The sequence below is a fragment of the Ovis canadensis genome, chromosome 2 (assembly GCF_042477335.2).
Source record: "Ovis canadensis isolate MfBH-ARS-UI-01 breed Bighorn chromosome 2, ARS-UI_OviCan_v2, whole genome shotgun sequence".
NCBI lineage: Eukaryota > Metazoa > Chordata > Mammalia > Artiodactyla > Bovidae > Ovis > Ovis canadensis.
Window position 1 is genome coordinate 248,314,690 of NC_091246.1, and position 18,306 is coordinate 248,332,995.

The 18,306-nt window shown below is 43.6% G+C and overlaps 1 protein-coding gene across 37 annotated transcripts in view; it reads left to right on the forward strand.

The window, feature by feature from the left end:
• CNR2 (cannabinoid receptor 2) overlaps positions 1 to 11,335 on the forward strand; it is a 36,517-nt gene extending 25,182 nt beyond the window's left edge. For 20 of the 37 annotated variants that reach the window (XM_069578959.1, XM_069578960.1, XM_069578943.1 and 17 more), the window contains one exon: positions 9,012 to 11,335. In XM_069578959.1, the coding sequence (XP_069435060.1) occupies positions 9,057 to 10,142 (1,086 nt within the window). In that variant the 5' untranslated portion in view covers positions 9,012 to 9,056 and the 3' untranslated portion in view covers positions 10,143 to 11,335. Of the gene's footprint in view, positions 1 to 1,093; positions 1,139 to 3,471; positions 3,680 to 8,583; positions 8,926 to 9,011 lie in introns of all 37 variants that reach the window. The other 17 variants (XM_069578970.1, XM_069578962.1, XM_069578975.1 and 14 more) reach the window with 4 other exon arrangements.
• Positions 11,336 to 18,306: the final 6,971 nt, after the last annotated feature.

Sequence of the window (18,306 nt, forward strand, 5' to 3'; positions counted from 1 at the left end):
TACAGTATAGGACTTCCCTGGTGGCTTAAACTGAGACTTATTACTCACTGGACAATATTCCCCATGTAATTCTGTATACAAAATGAGCCAAATTAGTGTACTATCTCTCTTTGGGGTGTTTCAGGGGCCCTCTGAAGAATCCAGAAGTTAGCTAGAAGTCTTCTTCATTAGAAGGATTTAGGAAGTTTTGTCAACAAATATCAAAAAGGTTTAGAACTCAGTCAAATAGGATTATACGTCATTGTGAAACAATAGCTATTCACTTGGTGAAAGTAACAATAAAAGATTTTAGAACAGATCATTTAAGAGATAAAGAAAACTTAGTCCTGACTATGTACAAAACTTTCTTCATGGTTTGCTTTTCACAAACCTCATCGCTTTCTGTACCCATGACTATGTTCTTCCTAAAAAGCCACCTGTAAAGCAGGCTTACTTCCTTTTCCCTTCACAAAACGCAGTTCCATTCCTCATACCTTCTTTACCAAAAACATACTTCCTACTTCCCTTAAGCAACCAAGAACTGACTTTTATTTTAGCATTTTATAGACTGATAAGCATAAATACCAGTGATAATTTCTAAAACCTTTGCTTTCTTAAAGAGAACATTTTAGGATGGCCCCAAATATTGTTCATTTTTAATCCCAGAAATCTTTAGTTTCTCTGTAAAAGGAAATTAGTGTTCAGCAGTAAATGTTTCAAAATCTTATTTTATTTGGAAATGACTTAGCTATTCAATACACTTCCAACACTTAATTTAGCACAATCCTTAGAAGTTCAAGTTAAGAATAATTATTCTTTAGGAATGTCTGTCTAAAATAGTCTCTCCAAAACTAATTAATTAATTAATTAATTAATAAAATAGTCTCTCCAGATTGGGGTAACATTTTTTAGAAGTTTCTTCACTCAAGGTAATTTCCTTGCTGACAAACTTGTAATAGATATAATAATAGTTAACTTATATTAAACCTAGGTACAATGAAAATATTCTGCTTAATTTCCAAACTCAGTTATGAATACTAGTTATTTTTAAAAAAAAGGGTTGGAGTAAGATTTTAAAAGGCTTTGTTCCCTTTTTTTTTTCTTTTGGTTTCAGGAATTAGAGATGATCTAGAGTGATCCAGAGAGCTCTGGTCTAAAGGTATGAAAGAAAGTGAAGTTGCTCAATCGTGTCTGACTCTTTGTGACCCCATGGACTGTAGCCTACCAGGCTCCTCCCTCCATGGGATTCTCCAGGCAAGAGTACTGGAGTGGGTTGCCATTTCCTTCTCTAGGGGATCTTCCCAACCCAGGGATCAAACCCGGGTCTCCCCCATTCCAGGCGGAATTATTTCCTCAGGGCAAGAATTCTTAAAAAGATAATATTTTTCTTTAAGGAGTCTAAAGAATATTGTGACCACATTGTCAAAAATAATATTTTTCTCTGATCATAGTTTTATACCCAGAATTTAGACCAGATAGTGCTCAAGTTGGTCCTTATAACAAGGGCAGATTGGTCCCAGCAGGGATTGTCCCTCTAGGGAAGTGAGGGTCTTAGTTTGATCAGCCCCAGGCTGTTAATTACAGAAGGAAGTCCTAGACATAAGGGAATTTTAGTCCATTTTCCTATCCTATTGTCAATAAAGATCTAATATTTTAGGCCATTTTTCTTGTCATAGCTATAGATTGACCAGTCAAAAAAAAAAATCTGTTTTCCAAGGGGTTCCCAGGTGGAGTGTGGAACCTTAAAATGAGCAATTCCCATATTAGCTCGAGAAGTATGTACCAGATGTCTGCACACTCAAACCAAACCAAACCAGAACTTCACCAGCCAGTAGCCACACTCTGAAACAAAAGGCAAAGAGATGCCCAGAAATCAAAAGCCAAATGGCGTAAATGCCAAATGTGACTTCCCAGTTCCACTAGACCTGCGACCTGGCAGAATCAGTACTAGCAGCCTTTTTCAGTTCTGATACAGTTTCAAGCAATTTCTTGTTGGTTTCCTGTGAAGAAGTTACTCTATCATTTCCTCTTTTAGAAGCTTCTAGATACCAGTCAAAGTAAGCACAGCAGGCCTTTTCTGATTGTGCATGCAAAAATATCAATTTTGATATATCAAAAGGACCCCTATTTGGCCCTTTTAGGTTGAGATTTCTTTTTGTATAATTTCTTCAGTTAACTAGGTGCTTGCAAGTATGAGCTGCATAGGTATTACACATGAATCTGGCTGGAGTGTTAGCAGAGGCTGGCCTTCTGACACTCCTTTGTTTCTATTTTTGAGAGATTCTGTTTCCCATTTTAAGCTGAATTTGTCAGGGATAAAAATCACTAGTGAACTTGTGTAGTGGGCCCATCTGCTGCTTGTGAGCTTAATTCCTCCAGGAGTCACCCCAGAGTCTTTCAGCTGGTCTTAAGTGTCTCAGATTCTGCCTCCGGCAATCTAGGATCACCGTGGCTGCTCAGGTGGCTGAATAGCCAATTCTTATGTGCGACCCCCAGGTGAACAAGTATTTTAATTAATGAGTGGGCTTCCCTATGGGACTGCTGCATGGTATGAGTACTAGGCTTCCACCACTCGCGTAAACTCCTCAGTCAGCTGAGAAAACCGAAACCAACCGGAAGGAGTCTTGCCCCTTTTCTTTGGAGCAAAGCTCTCATATATTCTCCTCACTTTTATCCTGACAAATTCTATAATGGCAGTCGAATTGAGGAAGTGTTAGATCAGCCTCTTACACTTAGCTAAGACCATTCAGTCCCCTACAACGGAGCAACCTCAGCATCTTTCAGCTGAGCCTCGGGTATTCCTTAATTTTTTTCCTCAGTCGAGTCCCCCTACCCAGTACCTTTTCACTGGGTAGGTAATTCCCTGGCATCTTTCAGCCAGCCCCCCAACCCAGTATCCTTTGCCTGGGTGGGGATTTCTCAGTATCTTTCAACCAAGCCCCACTCAGTGTCTGGATCATGAGTGGGTATGCCCCGGATGTTTCACCTGGGCCCCCGGCCAGTAACTTTCCTACTGGGAGGGGGCAGGTAACCTCCTCCACTGCCAAGTAAAACTCAGAATCTCAACCAACACAGGAGATTCGAGAACTAGGAGAGACTTACCCAAATTCGTCTGCACTCCCCAAGAATGGGCACAAGGGGCCGCTGCTGGTACCAAAGCTCCGGTTCCTCGTAGAGTGCAGTTGAAGGAAGGAAGTCTAGTCTGGGTCCCTTCGTGGTCTCAATAACTGTTGACTAAAAAAGATGTACAACTTGAGAGTGGCCGAGTTCAGTTTTATTGGGGACAAGATGAGGACTGCAGCCCCGGAGGCAGCATCTCAGATAGCTCTGAGAGACTTCTCCAAAGCGGCAGTGGGGGGAAGTCAACATATAAGATTCTGGAGAAGGTGGAGTTCAATACCACAAAGCACTCATTTTACAAAAGGCTTTTTGTTAGTTATAAGAATCTGATGTCACCAGGAAGGGATTTAGTGCTTCTCTAGATATGAGGAGATGCAAGGATTGAGATCACAAAATTCCTAAAAACATCCAACTGTCTAAAGACCTGTCCCACCAGATTCCCTGGAGCACAGAGTGCCTCATTCCACCCTGAACTCCCTCAGGGGTTATTGAAGGTCAACAGCTATAGCAGCAGGGGCTCAGTCTCCTACAGAGGCAGATGGTAAACGCCTTTGTTGTTCATTCATTGGCAATGCTCTTGGTAAGTGCCGATTTTTAGTTGCCAGGATGATGCCTGATTTTTTTTAAGTTTATTGGATCATTTTAAAAGTCTTTATTGAATTTGTTACAATGTTGCTTCTACTGTTTATGTCTGGCCTTTTGGCGCATGAAGCTTGTGGGCTCTTAGCTTCCCAACAAGGGATTGAACCTGCACCCCTTCATTGGAAGGTGAAGTCTTAACCACTGAACCACCAGTGAAGTCCTGACGCCTGATTTTTAAAAGTCTAAATTAGACCATTTCCGTTTGTTACTGTTCAGTCACTCAGTTGCCCACCTCTTTGCGACCTCATGGACTGCAGCACTCTAGGCTTCTCTGTCATTTGCCATCCCCTGAAGCTTGCTCAAATTCCTGTCCATTGAGTCAGTGATGCCATCCAACCATCTCGTCCTCTGTTGTCCACTTCTCCTCCCGCCTTCAATCTTTCCCAGCATGAGGGTCTTTTCCAATGAGTCGGCTCTTTGCATCAGGTGGCCAAAGTATTGGAGCTTCAGCTTCAGCTTCATTTCCAGTCCTTATGATGAATATTCAGAACTGATTTCCTTTAGGATGGACTGGTTGGATCTCCTTGCCGTCCAACGGACTCTCAAGAGCCTTCTCCAACACCACAGTTCAATACCGTTACTCACTTCCTAAATAAAGCTTCAGCTCTATTCCTCTCTATCGGCTTGTGTTACTGTCATTCACAATTTTACTTGCACTCTGTTTTCATCCCCTCCAAATCAGTCTCAGTCACTATTATTATTATATTATTATTGCTTAATACAGACATTTGTTCTTATTTACTCATACATTTATTCACTTATTTGTTCACAGTTCCTTCTTGCCTTTCTATCCTTCCCTCTATGGAGAATTTCCTTCTTCTGATGGCATCTCTTTTAGACTTCCTTCAGTGAAGGTCTGTTAGTGAATAATTCTATTTGGATTATTTTGAGACAGAGGATGAGATGGCTGGATGGCATCACGGACTCGATGGACGTGAGTCTGAGTGAACTCCGGGAGTTGGTGATGGACAGGGAGGCCTGGCGTGCTGCAATTCATGGGGTCGCAAAGAGTCGGACACGACTGAGCGACTGAACTGAACTGAACTGAATTGATTGACAGCTAGCTTTTTGCCATCTATCTTCTGGCTATTATTATTGCTCTTGGCCAAGCTGCTTTTAAATTTCATTGTGATTCCTTTGCAGGTATTGTGCTTTTTTTTAATCTCTGATTGTTTTTAATTTTCCCTCTTTGTCTTTGGCATTCTGAAGTTTTATTACAATATATGTGAATATGGAATTCATTTGTTTTAAAACTTCTGCTCAACACATGACTATATATAAAGTGGATAAACAAGGTCCTACTGTATAGCACAGGGAGCTATATTCAATCTCCTGTAACACCCTATAATGGAAAAGAAACTGAAAAGGCATATATATATAAATATAATGTTATGTTTATAAAAGACTCTTGACTTTTATTTATTTATTTCCTGGAGAAGGGCATGGCAACCCAGTCCAGAATTCTTACCAGGAGAATTCCATGGACAGAGGAACCTGGCAGGCTACTGTCCATGGGGTCACAAAGAATCAGGACAGGACTGAGCAACTAGCACTTTTTTTTTTCTTTTTTCATTGTATAGCATAGGTAGCTATATTCAATATCCTATAATAACCTATAATGGAAAAGAATCTGGAATATATATATACATATATATATGTATATATATATATATACACTGAATCACGTTGTTGTACACCTAGAACTAACACAACATTTTAAATCAACTACAGGTTAAAAAAAAAACCAAACCTGCTCGAAGTTCACTGTGATTTCTGAATCTGAGGAATCACATCCAGGAGAATTCTGGGCAATTCTCCACTAGCATCTCTTTGAATATGACCTCCCCAATGCCCATCACCAATTTCTATTCATCTCTTCTGAAACTCCAGTTGGATATATTTTAAACCTTTTCTTTTGATCCTTCCTGTCTCTTAACCATTTTTCCATCTTTCCCATCTCTCTATCTCCTTGTGCAGCCTTTTGAGAAGTTTCCCCAGATCCACTTTCTAGATCAGAGCTTTTAGCTGGCTAGTCTCTTCTGGAATCAAGATTGCCAGGAAAAATATCAATAACCTCAGATATGCAGATGACACCACCCTTATGGTAGAAAGTGAAGAGGAACTAAAAAGCCTCTTGATGAAAGTGAAAGAGGAGAATGAAAAAGTTGGCTTAAAGCTCAACATTCAGAAAATGAAGATCATGGCATCCGGTCCCATCACTTCATGGGAAATAGATGGGGAAACAGTGGAAACAGTGTCAGACTTTATTTTTTGGGGCTCCAAAATCACTGCAGATGGTGATTGCAGCCATGAAATTAAAAGACACTTACTCCTTGGAAGAAAAGTTATGACCAACCTAGATAGTATATTCAAAAGCAGAGACATTACTTTGCTGACTAAGGTCCGTCTAGTCAAGGCTATGGTTTTTCCTGTGGTCATGTATGGATGTGACAGTTGGACTGTGAAGAAAGCTGAGCGCTGAAGAATTGATGCTTTTGAACTGCGGTGTTGGAGAAGACTCTTGAGAGTCCCTTGGACTGCAAGGAGATCCAACCAGTCCATTCTAAAGGAGATCAGCCCTGGGATTTCTTTGGAAGGAATGATGCTAAAGCTGAAACTCCAGTACTTTGGCCACCTCATGAGAAGAGTTGACTCATTGGAAAAGACTCTGATGCTGGGAGGGATTGGGGGCAGGAGGAAAAGGGGACGACAGAGGATCAGATGGCTGGATAACATCACCGACTTGATGGACATGAGTTTGAGTGAACTCCGGGAGTTGGTGATGGACAGGGAGGCCTGGTGCGCTGCAATTCATGGGGTTGTAAAGAGTCGGACACAAATGAGCAACTGAACTGAACTGAACTGAGTCTCTTCTGCTCTTTCACCTCCTCTTAAGGCTTTCCATTTTCAATGAGTTCATTTTTCACATCCAGAAATTCTACTTGATTCTTCTTCAAATCTGCCTAGCCTCTAACTAAGTAATCATGGTTTTGATTCCTTATTGTTTAACCATATTAAACATATTCCGATTTCCCTGTCCAGTGGTTAAGATTCCATGCTTCCAGTGCAGGAGGCATGGGTTCAACCCCCGGTCCAAGAACTAAGATCTCGTGCTGCACGAAAAAGAAGCAGCTTATATACATATTCTATAACATAAACCCAAGAATTATATGAAGTTCTTGGAAGTCTAATTCTACCATATGACATTTCTGCTAACTCTTCTTCCTATTTACTTGTGCATTTTGTAATTCTGCATCATGACCTCACATTCCCTGGGCCTTTATATGTGGAAATCTTATGTGACCTGGATAAGAGAGTAAATCCCTCTAGAAAAATTCAGTTTGCTTTCTAATAATGTCCCTTACAATATTGAGGTGCCCTGTTTGTTTTTCTCAATACTTAGGACATACTTACACTAAAGATGATTCATTATCTGACATTCAAGTTTATCTGGACTCCTATATTTTATCTGGCATTTCTACTTGTGTGAAACCCAAGTTTTGTCTAACCATCCCTAAAAAGTTGTTAAACCTTCAGCATCTTACCAGAACTGGCAAACAAAACACAAATGCAAAAAGCCCTGCACCCTATCACTCTGGAGTCCATTTTTTCTTGGTTTTGCTTGCCTTTCAGTGTTTTACTGTCGCTTTCTGTGTTTCTTTTTGGCTCTCTGGGTCCTCACTGCTCTGCAGGCTTTCCTCTAGTTGTGGAGCATGGGGCCACTCTCCAGTTCCAGCGCATGGGCTTTCCGTTGTGGCGGCTTCTCCTGTTGCAGAGCGTGGGCTCCAGGGTGTGCAGGCTTCAGCAGCTGTAGCTCGCAAGCTCTAGAGCTCAGGTTCCAGCTGTGGCCCATGGGCTTAGCTGCTCCCCAGCACGTGGGATCTTCCCAGACCAGGGATTGAGTCCGCGTCTCCGGCATTGGCAGGTGGGTTCTTCACCACTGAGCCACCCGGGAAGCCCTCCTTCCAGTTTCCGACCCTTCAGTTCCGTCCAGTTCAGTCGCTCAGTCGTGTCTGATTCTTCGTGACCCCATGTCCATACTTTCAAAATGAAGTCTTTAGCGTAGTTTTTTGCGTGAACCCCAAAAGCTTGCAAGTCACTTTTATTTCTTATTTTACTTTATTGAGGTATAATTCACATGTGACAGAATACTATTTCCAGGTGTACAACATAATAATTTGATATTTGTACGTATTGGGAAATGATCACCGGAATAAGTCATTGAAAAGTGAAAGTGAAGTCACTCAGTCGTGTCCGACTCCTTGCGACCCCATGGACTGTATGTAGCCCACCAGGCTCCTCCATTCATGGAATTTGCTAGGCAAGAGGACTGGAGTGGGTTACCACTTCCTTATTATTACACAGTTGCAATCTTTTTCTTATGATGAGGAATTTCAAGATCTATTCTCTTAGCAACTTTCAAATATAGTATTAGTAACTCTCCCCAAGACTTTTTTATAATTGAAAGCTTGTACCTTTGACTCCCTTCAGGCATTTCATCCACACCACCCTCCCACCAATCCCTCCTTCTGGCAACCACCAAGCTAGTGTCTGTATCTTTGAATTAGTTTTGGAGTTTTTCTTAGTTCCACGTATATGTGAGATCATATCGTTTGCAGGTCGCTTTGGCTTCTTGATGTACTTTCCTGGTGGCTCAGATGGTAAAGCGTCTGCCTGCAATGTGGCAGACCTGGGTTTGATCCCTGGGTGGGGAAGATCCCCTGGAGAAGGCAATGGTAACCTTGCCTGGAATACTCTTGCCTGGAAAATCCCATGGACAGTCACATGGGGTCGCAAAAAGTCAGACACAACTGAGCAACTTCACTTTTTTCACTTTTTCAGCTTCTTGAATTCCCACATGCCTCTCCTAAGGCAACCAGTACAGACCTAGTACATCCTCACCAGAATGGAGAAAGGGTGAAATAGAGAGAAAGTGACAAAGTGGAAGTGCGGGCCACAAAGTCGTGTCCGAATCTTTGAGGCCCCGTGGACTCTAGCCTGCAAGGCGCCTCTGACCATGGGATTCTCCAGGCAAGAATACTGGAGTGAGTTGCCTTGCTCTTCTCCAGGGGATCTTCCCCACCCAGGGATGGAACCTAGGTCTCCTGCATCGCAGGTGGTTTCTTTACGGTCTGAGACACTAGGGACGCCGCAGAGAGCAACAAATATGATCCATCCGCACAGGTGAAGAGTTTGGCTAGAGTGAGTGATCGTGTGAGGTCATTGCACTGACTGAAAAAGACTCATCTCTTCTTCTTCTTGTGCCACAGCAAAGACTTCTTGGCAAGCCCGGCAGAAGCCCAGGGACCCACCCCATGGAGATATGCCTGAAGATAGAGGCAGCCAACGGCTCCAGCGATGGCTTGAATTTCAACCCCATGAAGGAGTACATGATCCTGAGCGGTCCCCAAAAGATCGCGATCGCAGTGCTGTGCACCCTCCTGGGCCTGCTGAGCGCCCTGGAGAACCTGGCTGTTCTCTACCTCATCGTGTCCTCACACCGGCTCCGCAAGAAGCCCTCCTACCTGTTCATTGGCAGCTTGGCTGGGGCCGACTTTCTGGCCAGTGTGGTCTTTGCCTCCAGCTTTGTACATTTCCACGTCTTCGATGGCGTGGATTCCAAAGCTGTCTTCCTGCTGAAGATTGGCAGTGTGACTCTGACCTTCACGGCCTCCCTAGGCAGCCTGCTGCTGACTGCCATCGACCGCTACCTCTGTCTGCGCTACCCGCCTACCTACAAAGCTCTGCTCACCCGCAGGAGGGCACTGGCGACCCTGGGCATCATGTGGGTGCTCGCTGCATTGGTGTCCTACCTGCCCCTCATGGGATGGACCTGCTGTCCCAGGCCCTGCTCTGAGCTTTTCCCCCTGATCCCCAATGACTATCTGCTGGGCTGGCTCCTGTTCATCGCCACCCTCTTTGCGGGCATCATCTACACCTACACACATGTCCTCTGGAAGGCCCATCAGCACGTAGCCAGCTTGGCTGAGCACCGGGACAGACACCTGTCTGGAATGGCCCGGATGCGGCTGGATGTGCGGTTGGCCAAGACCCTGGGGATGCTCCTGGCTGTGCTCTTCATATTCTGGTTCCCGGTACTGGCCCTCATGGTCTACAGCCTGGCTGCCAGGCTAAGCGACCAGGTCAAGAAGGTCTTTGCCTTCTGCTCCTTGCTCTGCCTTGTCAACTCCATGGTCAACCCCATTATCTATGGCCTGCGGAGTGGGGAGATCCGGTCCTCTGCCCACCACCGCCTGGCCCACTGGAAGAAGTGTGTGAGGGGCCTCAGGCCAGAAGGAAAAGGAGAGATCCCCAGGTCCTCAGTCACTGAAACAGAGGCTGATGTGAAAACCACCCCCGGACTAGATTCCAGAGAGCTATCCTGGCCTGATGAGCTCTGATCACTGATGTGATCACTTTCACAGGGTGAAATCAGCCAAGTCAGAAGTCGTTTCACTCCCCGGAGGAGGAAGAGTGGCCTTGATCCTTTCATCTGACTTGAACCAGCCCCAGAGGCCGGGACACTCAGCCCTTTCTACTGAGTGTTGGTACTGACCCCTGGAAGGTAGCGGGGTCATGCCTGTCTGCATGACCTGGTCACAGTCTGTTGGGTAGCCAGGCCCTGTGAGGGGCGGCAAGCTGGGCAGGAGGCAGGCGGCTTGGGACAGGCTCAGTGCAGGTCAGAACAACCTTCCCAGTAAAACAGCTTAGTGCCTCAATTCTCCAGAGACTCCAGGAGCCAGGTGGAGCTTTCACGCTTAGCAATGAGGGACCTGGAGGAGATCTGGGAAGAGTGGATCATTCTCCTGGGATCTCAGGATATCAGATGTGATGGCTGGCCAGCCCTTCTTCCTGCTTAATTGTTAGGTGCCTCCTTGGTTCTAGAGCTATGAAAGGCCCTACCTGAAGGTCACCCTTCCCACAGAAGGCCAAGAACTAAAATGCGAGGAGGATCAAGGATGTCGATCCACCTCTTGCAGAGGTAACTGACAAGACTCCAGTTCAGAGCATCTTATTATTAGGGCAGTGGCCCTCTCTGACACCCTGATAATCCCCACTCACAGTCACAGTGACTCCTAGGGACCTGGGGAATACAGAGGAGGCTGGGGTCGCTTGACATGCAGAATCTTCAGAGAATTCTGTTGGTCTTGCTAAGTCCTTTTTGGTGGTACCACTGGAAGCAGGCAGTGTGCCAGTCTAATCCAACTCCAAGAAAAAGGAAGATATACACAAAGGTTTTATAAATCCCCAAATTGTTCCCAGCCATCCCTTGATTCAGCCCCTTTGTCCCCTCTACCACCCGAACCCTATAATAAATAACAAACAGAGCAAGTGGGAGGAGGGGGAAATTTACTTACTATGTGCCAAGCATAGGGCTGATGTCCCACAGTCCATCAGCTCCAGCAAGGATTCAGCCCCATGCTTTGAAGATCCCAGGATACCCATGTTTTACGTTATCAGGGAGGCTGGATTCCTACCAAAGGGGCTTAAAGCAGTAGGCAGGAGAAATTGTTGATGGTGAGGAGGATGCATAAGAATTCTGATGCAATTGTGTGGGACTACAGATGGAATAAAAGGAAATGTATTGATCAAACGTGTCTTCATTTAATATTTACAAGACAAGGTGTTCGCCATTCATTCATTCATCCAACCATCTCACCAATACACACTAGACTCGGTTAGATCCTGGATGTCCAGCCATAAATGAGACTCTGCCCCTGTCTAATGGGGCTCACATTCTACATTCTGCTGGGAATAGAGCCTTCAATGAAGAAAGAAAGTTGATGGTGGTACAAAGAAAGAAATCATCAAGGTCGTGGAAGAGAGATTATTTGAGGCAACTTTAGGTAGGGTGGACCTACTACGTGCTTTGCTCATGAGTTGACTGGCATTTATTGAGATGTTACTATGTGCCAGGCAGTGGGCTAAGTGCTTTTATGTATTCTAAATTATTTGGCTGTGGCGCGTTTTAGTTGAGACACACAGGATCTTCCATCTCCATTGTGGCACTGGGGATCTCTTAGTTGCGGCATGTGGAATCTAATTCCCTGACCAGGGATTGAATCCCGGACCCCTGCGTTGGGCATGTGGAATCTCAGCCACTGGACCACTAGGGAAATTCCTGGGCTAAGTGTTTTTAAATGAGGAATCTCAGTCTCACAATAATCTGATGAAGAGGGTTTGGTAGCCGCAATTGACCAATGTGGACAATCTCTAAGAGGCAAAAGTCACTTGACTGAGATCACACTACTGATAAGTACCCAAAGCTGGGGTTTTCAACCCAGTTCTGTTTGACTGCTAAGCCTACCCTCTTTACCACTAACTTCTTGGTCCAGTTCAGTCAAATTCTGCTTGATTCAGATAGTAATAATAAACAAGCCTACAAATAATAATCAGACTTCAATAATAATAAGCCTAATAGTGACAAATATGTATAAAGTATAAGTGGTAATATGACTTAATAAATCTAGTAATATTATTAAATTTTCATAACAGCAAATTGCTGCAACCTTATCATTATGTCTCAGCATACTTCATTTTGTGCCCTATATTAACTTCCTGCAGCAACTTTCCACAAAGTTGGCTTTGTGGCTTATAACAACAGAAATTTATTCTTTCACAGTTCTGGACTCTAGAAACTAATTAAGTGTCAACAGGGCCATGCTGTCTCCAAAGTTTCACCGGAAGGATGTTGTTTAGTTGCTAAGTTGTGTCCAACTCTTTTGCCATCCCCATGGACTGTAGCCAGCCAGGCTCCTCTGTCCATGGGATTTCCCAGACAAGAATACTGGAGTGGGTTGCCATTTCCTTTTCCGGGGGATCTTTCTGACCCAGGGTTCAAACCTGCGTCTCTTGTATTGGCAGGTGGGTTCTTTAGCAATGAGCCACCTGGGACGCCAGCAGCGGGTGGACACTTCCTCGCTTTTTCCAACTTCTGGCAGCTCCTGGTGTCCCTCGGCTTGTGGCAACATAACTCCTGCCTCTGCCTCTATCTTCACATGGCCTTTCCCCGCTCTATGTCTGGGTGTCTTTTTTTTTTTTTAGTTGCAGTATAGCTGATTTCCAATGTTATTAATACATTAGTTTCAGGTAAAACAATGAGTCAACATTTTTCTAGACAAAAGATTCCATTAATTTATTATAAATATTGGCTATTTTCCCTGTGTTGTACAATAAATCCTTGTAGCTTATTTATTTTTTACATAGCAGTTCGTACCTTCTAACCCCAACTCCTCTTGTCCCTCCCCACTTCTCTCTCCCCATCAGTAATTACTAATTTGTTCTCTATAACTATGAGTCTGTTTTTGTTTTGTTATGTTCATTTTTGTTTGTTTGTTTTTAGATTCCACACATAAGTGATAACATATGCACTATTCATGTTTCTCTGTCTGGCTTATTCACTTAGCATAATAGCCTCCAGGTCTATCCACGTTGTTGCACCTGGCAGGAATTTATTCTTTTTCATGACTGGGTGGTATTCCATTCCACAGCCTCTTTATCCATTCATCTGTTGATGGGCATTTAGGTTGCTTCCACTTACTGTAAATAATGCTGCTATGAACATTGGAGCCCATGTATCTTTTTGGATGCGGAGAGGAATTGCTGAATCATGGGAGAGCTCTATTTCAGTTTTTTGAGGAATCTCTATTCTATTTTCCACTGTGGTTGCACAAATTTATGTTACTACCATCAGTATACAGAGATTCCCTTTTCTTCACATCCTCATCAACGTTTGTTACTTGTGTTCTTTTTGATGACAGCCATTCTGACCAGATTGAGGTGATATCTCACTGCAGTTTTGATTAGCATTTTTCTAATAATTAGAAATTAGATGTTGAGCTTCTTTAAATTTGTCTGTTGGCTGTATGTCTTCTTTGGGAAAATGTCTATTCAGGTCTTCTGACCATTTTCCAATCAGGGTGTTTTGTTATATTGCATTATATGAACTATTTATACATTTGGGATCAGTCAGTTCAGTTCAGTGCAGTCGCTCAGTCGTGTCCGACTCTTTGCGACCCCATGAATCGCAGCACGCCAGGCCTCCCTGTCCATCACCATCTCCTGGAGTTCACTCAGACTCACATCCATCGAGTCCGTGATGCCATCCAGCCATCTCATCCTCAGTTGCCCCCTTCTCCTCCTGCCCACAGTCCCTCCCAGCATCAGAGTTTTTCCCAATGAGTCAACTCTTTGCATGAGGTGGCCAAAGTACCGGAGTTTCAGCTTTAGCATCATCCCCTCCAAAGAAAGCCCAGGGTTGATCTCTTTCAGAATGAACTGGTTGAATCTCCTTGCAGTCCAAGGGACTCTCAAGAGTCTTCTCCAACACCACACTTCAAAAGCATCAATTCTTCGGCACTCAGCCTTCTTCACAGTCCAACTCTCACATCCATACATGACCACAGGAAATACCATAGCCTTGACTAGACAGACCTTTGTCGGCAAAGTAATGTCTCTGCTTTTGAATATGCTATCTAGGTTGGTCATAACTTTTCTTCCAAGGAGTAAGCGTCTTTTAATTTCATGGCTGCAGTCACCATCGGCCGTGATTTTGGATCCCCCCAAAATAAAGTCTGACACTGTTTCCACTATTTCCCCATCTATTTCCCATGAAGTGATGGGACCAGATGCCATGATCTTCGTTTTCTGAATGTTGAGCTTTAGGCCAACTTTTTCGCTCTCCTCTTTCACTTTCATTAAGAGGCTTTTTAGCTCCTCTTCACTTTCTGCCATAAGGGTGGTGTCATCTGCATATCTGAGGTTATTGATATTTCTCCCAGCAATCTTGATTCCCTTATTAGTCATATCACTTGCAAATATTTCCTCCCATTCAGTAGGTTGTCTTTTCAATTTGCTGATGGTTCCCTGTCCTGTGCAAAAGCTTTTAAGTTTAATTTTATTTTTTATTTTGTTTCCTTTACCATAGGAGACAGATTGTAAAAAATAGGGCTATGATTTATGTCAGAGAGAGTTCTGCCTATGTTTTCTTCCATTTATTTTATTTATTTCCACTTACAATTACGTCTTTTATCATGGTGTCTTTTTTTAAGGACACCATTCATTGGGTTAAGGCATGACTTCATCTTAATTTAACAACTCACATCTCCAAAGAAGGGAACATTCACAGGATTTGAGTGGACATGAAGTTTTGGGGGACACTCTTCACCCAGTACAGCCCCAAGGAAAAAGCCCAACCCCCTAATACACCCCACCTCGTGGACTGTGTTAAGTGGGAGTCATGGGCTTGTCTTCCCCCACAAGACGAGCTCCATGTTCACCTCTTGGTTCCCAGGGTCCCTTGAAGAACCATTACAGAGTCTTAAGGGAGCTGGTCAATATCTGCGGCACTGAACTGCTTCTGAAAAGCTTTAATTGCACTTAGGAAAATAGGATTTTATTTTAACTCAAACACCTATCTTTTGTAATGTAAATAAATGGGATGGTTTTCTAAAGGTGAATATGTGACACTTTCTCAAGAGGCAGGTCAGGTGGTCTGGTATTCCCATCTCTTGAAGAATTTTCCACAGTTTATTGTGATCCACACAGTCAAAGGCTTTGGCATAGTCAATAAGGCAGAAATAGATGTTCTTCTGGAACTGTCTTGCTTTTTCCATGATTCAGCAGATGTTGGCAATTTGATCTCTGGTTCCTCTGCCTTTTCTAGAACCAGCTTGAACATCTGGAAGTTCATGGTTCATGTACTGCTGAAGCTTGGCTTGCAGAATTTTGAGCATTACTTTACTAGCGTGTGAGATGAGTGCAATTGTGTGGTAGTTTGTGCATTCTTTGGCATTGCCTTTCTTTGGGATTGGAATGAAAACTGACCTTTTCCAGTCCTGTGGCCACTGCTGTGTTTTCCAAAGTTGCTGGCATATTGAGTGCAGCACTTTCACAGCATCAACTTTCAGGATTTGAAATAGCTCCACTGGAATTCCATCACCTCCACTAGCTTTGTGCGTAGTGATGCTTTCTAAGGCCCACTTGACTTCACATTCCAGGATGTCTGGCTCTGGGTGAGTGATCACACCATCGTGATTATCTTGGTCATGAAGCTCTTTTTTGTACAGTTCTTCTGTGTATTCTTGCCACCTTTTCTTAATATCTTCTGTTTCTGTCAGGTCCATACCATTTCTTTCCTTTATTGTGCCCATCTTTGCATTCCCTTGGTATCTCTAATTTTCTTGAAGAGATCTCTGGTCTTTCCCGTTCTGTTGTTTTCCTCTATTTCTTTGCACTGATCACTGAGGAAGGCTTTCTTATCTCTCCTTGCTATTCTTTGGAACTCTGTATTCAGATGCTTATATCTTTCCTTTTCTCCTTTGCTTTTCACTTCTCTTCTTTTCGTAGCTATTTGTAAGCCCTCCTCAGACAGCCATTTTGCTCTTTTGCATTTCTTTTCCATGAGGATGGTCTTGATCCCTGTCACCTGTACAATTTCATGAACCTCTGTCCATAGTTCATCAGGCACTCTGTCTATCAGATCTAGTCCCTTAAATCTATTTTTCACTTCCACTGTATAATAATAAGGGATTTGATTTAGGTCATACCTGAATGGTCTAGTGGTTTTCCCCACTTTCTTCAATTTAAGTCTGAATTTGGCAATAAGGAGTTCATGATTTGAGCCACAGTCAACTCAGGAAGCAACAGTTAGAACTGGACATGGAACAACAGACTGGTTCCAAATAGGAAAAGGAGTACATCAAGGCTGTATATTGTCACCCTGCTTATTTAACTTATATGCAGAGTACATCATGAGAAACGCTGGGCTAGAAGAAGCACAAGCTGGAATCAAGATTGCCAGGAGAAATATCAATAACCTCAGATATGCAGATGACACCACCTTTATGGCAGAAAGTGAAGAGGAACTAAAGAGCCTCTTGATGAAAGTGAAAAAGAAGAGTGAAAAAGTTGGCTTAAAGCTCAACATTCAGAAAACTAAAATCATGGCATCTGGTCCCATCACTTCATGGGAAATAGATGGGGAAATAGTGGAAACAGTGTCAGACTTTATTTTTGGGGGCTCCAAAATCACTGCAGCCATGAAATTAAAAGACACTTACTTCTTGGAAGGAAAGTTATGACCAACCTAGATAGCATATTCAAAAGCAGAGACATTACTTTGCCAACAAAGGTCCATCTAGTCCAGGCTATGGTTTTTCCTGTGGTCAGGTATGGATGTGAGAGTTGGACTGTGAAGAAAGCTGAGTGCCGAAGAATTGATGCTTTTGAAGTGTGGTGTTGGAGAAGACTCTTGAGAGTCCCTTGGACTGCAAGGAGATCCAACCAGTCCATTCTAAAGGAGATCAGTCCTGGGTATTCTTTGGAAGGACTGATGCTGAAGCTGAAACTCCAATCCTTTGGCCACCTCATGAGAAGAGTTGAGTCATTGGAAAAGACCCTGATGCCGGGAGGGATTGGGGCAGGATGAGAAGGGGACGACAGAGGATGAAATGGCTGGATGGCAACACTGACTCGATGGACATGAGTTTGAGTGAACTCCGGGAGTTGGTGATGGACAGAGAGGTCTGGTATGCTGCGATTCGTGGTGTCACAAAGAGTCGGACATGACTGAGCGACTGAAATGAACTGAACTGAACTGAACTGATGTGATTCCTTAAACTTGGGACACGCCGTTCTTTATTCATTGTTGGGGTCTTATCTCATTTTAGCCAAAAAAATGCCCAAGTGCCTGGCATAAATTGATACTCAGTAAATATCTGTTTAATGAATAAAGCTAGAGTTTAAAAATCATTGAATTAAATGACTTCCACATTGTCTTCCTCTCTCCTTTCACAATCACACCCTATTTCTGCTTTAAGTAAAGAAGTAGAGTTTATGGAGGGGGAGAGCAAGGGAGAAATGGGACCCCAGATATCACTGAGAACCCATTGTTTAGATGAGGGAATGGGCCCAGGCAGTGGACAAGACCTGCCCAAGCAGACCCAACAAGGTGGTGTCTAATGCAAGAAACCTAGGTTTCCTAGCTCCCAGGTTTTCCAGACTGTTACAATGCCTCTCACCTGCGCCTGCAGATTTACGTTTTGGCTATGAGGCTAAGGAGGAATAAAGGTCATGGTGTCCTATTTTATATTCCCCAAGATGAGCTCTGTAGCATCAAAGACCATTACTCACCCTGATCACTAGAAGTCATGTACGAATGTTTTGTTGTTGTTTTGTTTAAGTGTCTGGGCTTGCTGTTGTGGACAACATTACAACATAACCTTGCAAAGGAAGTAACAGAAGATAAAATGGCTGTTCACTGAGCAACAGCCATTCTGTTTATTGCTCCTAGAATGAGGAAGTGCTTGCTTCTGTCAACACAGGCTTTGACAGGCTCTCTTGCACCTCCTGGGGTACAAGAGAGAAGCAGCATTTGAGCGACACAGGTTCTGCATCTGCAGACCTGGGTTCTGGTCCCACTGCTGATCCAAACTAGTTACATGATCTTGGACAACTCCAGTCCCCTCTCTGGGTCTCAGTTTCCTCTTCCATAAAATGGGAAGAAGAGTAAAGAACAGGATGGTGTCAAAGATCCCCAGAGTTCCTTCCAACTCCAACCTGCCG